Here is an 8,386-nt window from a genome sequence, read left to right on the forward strand (position 1 = left end):
GCTAGGTGGGTGTAGACTTCACTGGCTCCAACGGGGATCCCAGGTCACCTGATTCTCTTCACTACATCAGCCCAGACGGGGTAAATGAGTACCTGGTTGCCATCTGGAGTGTGGGGAGTGTAGTCCAGGATTATGACACGTACGTAATGATCTTAACTGCTCCAGCTACCGCATCAGAAATGTGTCACGGGGTACGTCAGGGACCAAGGCTTGTTCCAGAGCTGTAGCATTCGAGTGACTGAGGTGCTGCCTTTCCTTTGGGGATCCCTTCAGGAGCTGCAGCTGCTTGCTCCTGCTCCTGCCACTGCCAGGGAGGGCCGTGGCAGCCCTTAGTGATTTGGCATATCTACTTGATTTGTCCCTCCAGGTCTGCCCTTCTGTGGCACTGGGTAACTGTGATGCTGCTGTAGCTGATCACTAACCCCTTGTTGCTGATGGTGCATTTCAGATAATGAATTCCCTGTTTGATCCAGGGGAACATGTTTGTCAGCTCTGGCCTTTAGCCAGGCTGTGGCTGGGTTGGCTTTGCTTTTCTCTTGCTACTTCAGAATCTCCTGAGGGTCCCATGGGGTTCTGCCCTGAGAGAAGTTCTGCAGCTGTCAGCCCTTGTGTGGAGGGTGGCCATACGTGGTGAACCCATTCCTTGTGGCAGGAGTTGAGCCTTGGGCTCCAGCTGCTTTCTGGGAATAAAAAAGAATAGTGAGTTATTGAAGAATTGCTCTTTCTCATTTCTTGTTGTTGCCCTCTTTCTCCAGGGACAAGCTGTTTCCTGCGTTTGGGTTTGGAGCTCAGATTCCTCCTAACTGGCAGGTAGGGCCTTCCCAGCACAGGGCATTTGCTCTGTCCATGTCTGCAATCCCTGACTGTAATGTCCCCTTCCCTAGGTGTCTCATGAGTTTGCTTTGAACTTCAACCCCAGCAACCCTTATTGTCAAGGTAAGGACATCTCTTTATTAATACTTCACTGAGAGGGACAGATCTTGAAGTGTTGTATTTCTTTCATAACTGATGAAAACCAGATGCAGCACCAAGACATACAGCAAACTAGATTTAATCTCACCTGGATGCTGACAAGAATGGCTGTGTGTTGATGCAGACTTTTCTGCATCTATGTAAGCTCCAGTGATGGAGCTTAATTTTGTTTGTTAGTCTGTGCTCAGATTTTTGGTCACTTCTGGTATGTTGTGGGTGGCAGTGGGTTCAGATCAGCAACATGCCTGTGCTGGTTATGCTTCCAGAGCAGCCATCTGCTGAGGCTGTGACAGACCATGGTTAATTCATCAGCAATGCACAAGTCTGAATGTTATCTTTGAAGGGCTGCCTTTATAGCCATCTTCTGCAGTGGAGGTTGTTCCAGCTGCTCTCTAAGATGGGTTATGACCTCTTAGATTAAGAGCTCTCTCTGCATTCAGTGACACAGAATTATTCTTGAACAAGTATTTTTAACTCTTTTCAGTTTTCTCTCTGGTATAAGGCAAACAAAAAAATAGAATTGAGATTCAGTGTTAAAATCCAAGCAGTTCCTTGATCAGTTCAGCATCATCTGCCTCATTGGGGTCTGAATCTTTGCCTTTTAAGTGTCCCTGTGTAGTAGTTTTGAGAGTTACTGCTCTAAAACCTGCATGGTGGACAATGCAAGCAGCAGGGCCAATGAAGCTCTGCAGATACAAGCCAGGAATAGGCCAGTTTAGATGGATCCACAGAAGAATATGTACCATTTAAAATCAGACTTCCAAAAAAAAAAAAGAAAGTTTAATTAACCTGAGAAAAGCTTTTTGTATAGGAAAGACCTTCAGGATTGCTGTTACAGACACGTTTGAATTCTGAATCAGGGATCATTGTCTAACTTTCACACAAAGAAAACACAAAGTTCCTGTTGCTAGGAGCTTCTGACCTTGTTGTCTAATTAGACTATAAGTAGTTAAACCAGACAGATTGGATGGCAAGGCAGAAGGAACAAGGTAAGCAGAGTTGCCAGTGTACCCTCACTGGGTTATTTTTCCTGCAACTTCCATGAGCTTTGTGAGATTAGAGGCACAAGGAGTGATGTGAGGAATGCAGAATGGGGGGGACTCTGTGGGTCCTGTCTCTGCAGATACCCACTGGTTCCAGCCCTGTGCTTGGTGGATGTGCTGTTGTCCTGCTGCCTGTTTGTCCTTCAGGAGTTCACAGGGCTTAGCCTTTTGACATCCTATTTAGTGACATCTATAAAATGGTGACTGGAGAAGTTGTGAAGCTCTGGGAGCAGCTTGGCTTCCTTGTGTTGCAGGGATCCAGGGAATCGTGGATGCCTATCGCCAGATCCTTCCTCAGATCCGCCTCTATGGACCAACCAATTTCTCTCCTATCATAAACCACGTGGCCAGGTTTGCAGCACATGCAGCCCAGCAAGGAACTGCCTCAGTGAGTGCTCATCCTTTCCTGCCTGGGGTGGATGTTTCTGTGTTCCCTGTTCATGATGGAACAGCATGGAAGGGTCAAGTGATGTTGTCTTGCTTCCTCAGGATCCCGAGTTAGTTCCTCTCCTCCCAGCCTCCAGAGGCTGTTGGTGCTCTCATGGTACATGTTGATATGAACCTGTACTTGTTACAGTTCTGTCCAATTCTGGGCTCTCCAGTTCATGAAGGACAAGGAGAGAGTCCAGCACAGGCCACTGAGGTGCTGAGGGGACTGGAGCATCTGCCTGTGAGGAAAGGCTGGGAGAGCTGGGGCTGCTCAGCTGGAGAGGAGGAGGCTGAGGGGGGTCTTGATGAGATACATAAGATAGGTGCTTATAAATATCTACAAGGGGGTGTTAGAGGGATGGGACCAGACTCTTCAACAGTGTCCAGTGACAGGACAAGGGGCAATGGGCACAAACTGGAGCACAGGAGGGTCAAGCTAAACATAAGGAAAAACTTCTTAACTGTGAGGGTGACAGAGCCCTGGGACAGGCTGCTCAGAGAGATTGTGGGGTCTTCTTTTCTGGACACATTCCAAACCTGTCTGGATGTGTTCCTTTGGGTGACCCTGCACTGTCAGGGGGCTGGACTAGATGACCTTCAGAGGTCCCTTCCTACCCTGACCGCTCCGTGACTCCAGTTTCTCCTGTTCACAGCTGCCTGGTTCTGTACCTACTGCTGAAGTACCAGGGTGCTCTCTCAGTCTTCAGCCCCTTTGGGCTCTGTCAGCAGGTGCCTGGCTCTGCCCTCCCTCACTGAGCCCATCACCTCCAGGCAGTGCACCCAGTGTGAGGGCCCCTGTCTGTTTTATTCCAAGCAGTTTTGGTCTCAACAATGTACACAAAGACAGAATCCAAGAGAAACAGCAGGGGGCTTGACTGTCTGTCCCACCATGGTGGCACACAGAGTCAGGGTATCCGTGGGGCCAGATTAACAAAGGAGTCTGAGCATCATTAAGCCAGGGTGCTAACTGCATCACAGAGCAGCACGTGGCTGCAGTTCAGCTCCCTGCCTTGAAATTTCATTCCTTATGCTCAGTGATGAAGGACTCAGATTTCCTGATAGACTTAAAGAATTATTTTTTTGACAGACCAAGCAGAAGGGATTTTGATGTGCACTAATACTTGCTTTATGGTCAAGTGTCAGAATTTTTGGTGGTTCTTACTTTTGTGTGTACATCAAATACCTTTCCAGCACTGTGAAGTGCTTGGTCTAAGGAGATCAATTTCTTACATTTCTGAGGGTATTTTTTTAGCCTTCTCAACACTTGGGGAATCTTATTAGTTCTCTTTATATGTTACAAATCTACTTTTTCTCATATATGAAAAACTATTGAATAAATCACACAGAATCAGAGAATCACTGAATATTAGGGGTTGGAAGGGACCTCTGAAGATCATTGAGTCCAACCCCCCTGCCAGAGCAGGACACAAAAATAAATACCTAGGGTAGGTTACTCAGAAAGGCATCCAGACAGGTCTGGAAAGTCTCCAGAGAAAGAGAATCCACCACCTCTCTGGGCAGCCTGTCCCAGGGCTCTGTCACCCTCACAGGAAAGAAGTTCTTCCTCATCTTGAGGTGGAACTTCCTGGGCTCCAGTTTGAATCCACTGCCCCTCGTCCTGTCCCACGGCACAAGTGACAAGAGCTTGTCCCTGCCTTCTTGCTGCCCTCATGGATTGATAGACATTCATTAGATCCCCCCTCAGGCTTCTCCTCTCCAGACTGAACAGCCCCAGGTCTCTCAGCCTTTCCTCATCAGGCAGGTGTTCCAGTCCCTTCATCATCCTCGTGGCCTCCCTTGGACTCTCTCCAGTAGATCCCTGTCCCTCTGGAACTGGGGAGCCCAGAACTGGACACAACACTCCAGGTGACATCTCACCAGGGCAGAGTAGAGGGGCAGGAGAACCTCCCTCAACCTGCTGGACACACTCCTCCTGATGCACCCCAAGATACCACTGGCCTTCTTGGCCACCAGAGCACATTGTTGTCCCATGGATAACTTGTTGCCTACCAGGACTCCAAGGGCTTTCTCCACAGAGCTGCTCTCTAGCAGATCACCTCCTGGCCTGTCCTGGTGCATTTTGTTGTTCCTCCCCAGGTGCAGGACTCTGCATTAGCTCCTGTTGAACCCCATGAGGTTCCTCTTTGCCCAGCTCTCCAGCCTGTCCAGATCTCACTGGATGGCTGCACAGCCTTCAGGTGCATCAGCCAGTCCTCCCAGCTTGGTGTCATCAGCAAAAGGAATCTGTCAGTGATGGGGTACAACCATAGTAACACCTGTGTTAAATAGATTTTAGCACTGGAAATGCAGTTTTCTTTGGTTTTTATTTGAATTCTGTAGATAGCTGCTGTAAACCAGCAGTTGTTCACTTCACAGCCAGGTACTAGACTTCAGTACTTAACACCTGGAAAAGGAAGGAAATTTTAAAGACTGTACCAAGGTTTGAGGTATTTTTTCTCTTTTTTCCTAGAAAAACTCCTGTGTTCTTCCTCTCTAGAGTGTCTTTGTGTCATGACATTTGTCACAGCTGTATTTTGAGATTTCTGATCCCTGTGATTTTAACTGATTGGTAACTAAAAAAAGGCAGCTTTTTTGTGCTGCACTCTGGGGATATTAAATATTAAACTGAAGCCTTTCTGAGATGTGAGTAAAGCAGCTTTTCCATCAGTGAATTTTGTATGCAGCTCTGTTGATTTAGTAGTGCTTTGCTCATCTCTAGTACTTTCTGCCAATTGATGCAATTATTCTTTATAAATTGATTTTAAGCCTCTTTTTCTGGCACAGAGGAAATCTGAAGGGCACAGTGAAATGTCCCCTGCTTATGAAAAAATGAGCACAGACAGAAGTTTCTGTAATATCCTATCCACATCACCCTCTGGTTGCTTTCTTAGAGTAAGAAATGGGTCCATTTGCCTTCAGTTGCATGAGCTTTGGTGCTGAGCTCCCTCACTAGCTGCCTTCTCCTGTTTTTCAGCAATATTTCATCTTGCTGATCATCACAGATGGAGAGATCACTGATCTGGACCAAACGAGACAAGCGATCGTTAACGCCTCCAAGCTGCCCATGTCCATCATCATTGTTGGAGTTGGTGAAGCTGATTTCAAAGCAATGGAGTTCCTGGATGGAGACAATGGTGTCCTGAAGGCCCTGACAGGAGAACCAGCTGCACGAGACATTGTCCAGTTTGTGCCTTTCCGGCAGTTCAAAAACGTGAGTTGCTTTTAACCCCAGGAGGGTCCTGGTGCCAGTGTCTGTGCAGTTATTGCAGCTGAGGAATGAGCACGGGGGGAGCCAGAGCCCCAGGCTGTGTCTCCCAGTGCTGCCCCAGCCCTGGTGCTGACTCTTGCCTGTTGCAGAGTTAAAGTACAGGAGACGTTTTCTTTCCTGGGATGCAAACATGTAGGCAAGGAGCTGAGCTCATATTGTCAGTCTCTGTTGTTGAGTCCCACCAGGGATTTAAGCTGAGTCTTCCCTGCTGTTAAAGCAGTCCTGTCATTCCCCAGCTCCTCCCCACTTCCACTGGTGGCACTTGCATCTGTGCATGTTGCACAGTGAATTGGGTTGAAGAGTGGAGTCAAATGAAACCCCAAAATAAGAGAAATTGCTGGTGGCTGGGGCAGCTTCCCACCCAGATCAGGGCCATGGGAGGGCTTTGTGAGCCTGGGCTTGATCTGGGAGCAGTGCAGGGGAGGGGACAAGTGGTTTTCATCAGCAGTGCTTCCCTGGGACTGACTGGAAGTGCTCCAAAAACTGCAGCAAAGAATTCATGAAACAGGGAGTGAGACTTGGCAGGTGAAGGGCTGACTCTGAATCCTGTAGGAGTTTGTCACTGGGCTGACAAACCCTCTCTCTGCAGTGTTTCAGGTTCATTCTGTCTGTTCTCCTTGCAGGCTCCCCGGGAGGCTCTTGCCCAGATGGTTCTGGCTGAGGTGCCGAAGCAGCTGGTGTCCTACTACAAGTGGCAGGGATGGCCTCCTGTGAAACCACCAGAGATAAAGCAGGTGTAAAACACAGCCAGGCCACCCGTGTCACAGGGGTGAGGAGGGCTGCCTCCCCTGCCTCCCCTGCACACCGTGGGGGCTCAGTGCCTGCAGGTTGGACCATTCACACTAATTCCCTTACCTGCTTGGTCTCTGCAGCTTTGATCTTTCCTGTTCCTCATCAGAAGAAATGTTAATACAGGAAACCCACAACTGCTGGCAGCTTTTCTCACAGAAAATTAGACACTGTTGATTTTTCCACCTTGCAACAGTGACAGGTCATCCCACACACCCCTGGAGCAGCTGGGCCCTGTCAAGGTCTTGGCAAGGGCAGGTGCACTGAGCTGTTTCCTGCCCTGTTGAGGAGGAGGAGAATTGCCATCCTGTTCCCTGTACTGACACTTGTCATGTCTTCCTTGATAGGGATTTTTTTTTTCCTTCTATCAAGCTACCTTGGGGACGGGGACCCTTCCTTACTGGTTGGTACCAGTCTGTTGGTTGGGGCCTGTTGTGGTTCCTGTTGTGCCTTCATAAAGTGCCAGTATATTTTTATATGTAGAGGTTTATTTTTCCATTTCAGTGACCACCCTATTTTGTTTTTAATCACATTTTTCTACCAGCAAAAATGGCTTCTTTGATGGCTTCTTGCTTGGAGCTGTTGTTGCAATTTAAGAGCACTGCACTTTGCTTGTTTGTGTGTGTGTGTGTGGGGGGGGGGTTAATGAGAATTAATCATTAATCAGGGGTGGGATTAGTGAATCACCTTAATGTGACCTTCAAAATCCAGCAACTGGAAACATTGGTTTCTTTGTGTCACAGAAGTTGACAAAGTTACAAGATGAAGCAGTAACTGGAACTCCAAGGAGGTGCTTCCTTGTCCTGTGGGGTGTGTGTGATGTGGCCTGGGGGCTGTGGAACAGGCACCTGATGCAAAGCACAATTGTTTGAGGGGTGATAGCTCATTTAAAATAGAGGTAAAGAAGCTTAGGCTTGTCACTGCACTGCACTTGGTCTTCACTTTCAGTTTCATAAATAAATACTCTGCCTTGAATTACATAACATGGCTGGACTCTTCTTTCCTTCCTGGGCTTTTCCTTTTGCTTTCCAGCAATGAGGATGTTTTGCTCCATGGAAGGTCTTGGCTGTAGCACTGCCTGGTGGTGTCTGAGTTAACCTTAGGTCAAGTGTCATCAGCTGTGAAGGCAGAGCAGCCTGTCTATCCATCATCATTAGCTTGGTTACCTGCTAATCAGCAAGACATGAATGCATGTCCTGCAGCCCTGTCCCAGCAGAATGGGCTGTTTCTTGGCACTGGAATTATGGGAGAACTTGTCTGTTCTACCTGGTAAACTGGGAAATTATGACAATACATTGGGTGCCTGCCCTGGTGAGTCAGGCTGTGAAACTGGGAGTTTACAAGCCTGTGTGAAAGCAGAACCTGGATGTAAATCCAGCTCGTCAACTAGACCAGTTTTTCTGGATGGTATCTCCTCTTCAGTGGTGTCCAGTGACAGGACAAGGGGTAGTGGTCACAAAGTGGAACATAAGAGGCTTAACCTAAACATGAGGAAAATCTTTCCTGTGGGGGTAACAGAGCCCTGGGACAGGCTGCTCAGAGAGATTGTGGGGTCTCCATCCCTGGAGACATTCCAAACCCATCTGGACGTGTTCCTGTGGGATCTGCTGTAGGTGACCCTGCTCTGGCAGGGGGGTTGGACTAGATGATCTCCAAAGATCCCTTCCAACCCTGGCCATTCCATGTATCTGCTACCAAACTCGTACATGGCTGGTGTTTGAAGGCCAGTGGGACTAGGGCTGCTGCTGAGCAAAGATACATTTGTGCTAGTTTTTTATTCAAGCCTAGTTTTGACCACAATGTGTTCTTCCCCAGGTTCCACCAGCAGCAGATGGCTTCCTCTAGATAAAGCTGTGTTGTCTGTCCTGCAATTCTGTCATTCAGC

General features: G+C 48.1%; 1 protein-coding gene across 3 annotated transcripts in view; it reads left to right on the forward strand.

The window, feature by feature from the left end:
- CPNE1 (copine 1) overlaps positions 1 to 7,484 on the forward strand; it is a 43,784-nt gene extending 36,300 nt beyond the window's left edge. For all 3 annotated transcript variants that reach the window (XM_051633502.1, XM_051633501.1, XM_051633503.1), the window contains 6 exons: positions 6 to 139; positions 756 to 810; positions 885 to 936; positions 2,270 to 2,403; positions 5,419 to 5,655; positions 6,336 to 7,484. In XM_051633502.1, coding sequence (XP_051489462.1) covers positions 6 to 139; positions 756 to 810; positions 885 to 936; positions 2,270 to 2,403; positions 5,419 to 5,655; positions 6,336 to 6,452 — 729 coding nt within the window. In that variant the 3' untranslated portion in view covers positions 6,453 to 7,484. The remainder of the gene's footprint in view (positions 1 to 5; positions 140 to 755; positions 811 to 884; positions 937 to 2,269; positions 2,404 to 5,418; positions 5,656 to 6,335) is intronic.
- The last annotated feature ends 902 nt before the right edge of the window (positions 7,485 to 8,386 follow it).

The sequence above is a fragment of the Apus apus genome, chromosome 15 (genome assembly GCF_020740795.1).
Source record: "Apus apus isolate bApuApu2 chromosome 15, bApuApu2.pri.cur, whole genome shotgun sequence".
Taxonomy (NCBI): Eukaryota; Metazoa; Chordata; class Aves; order Apodiformes; family Apodidae; genus Apus; species Apus apus.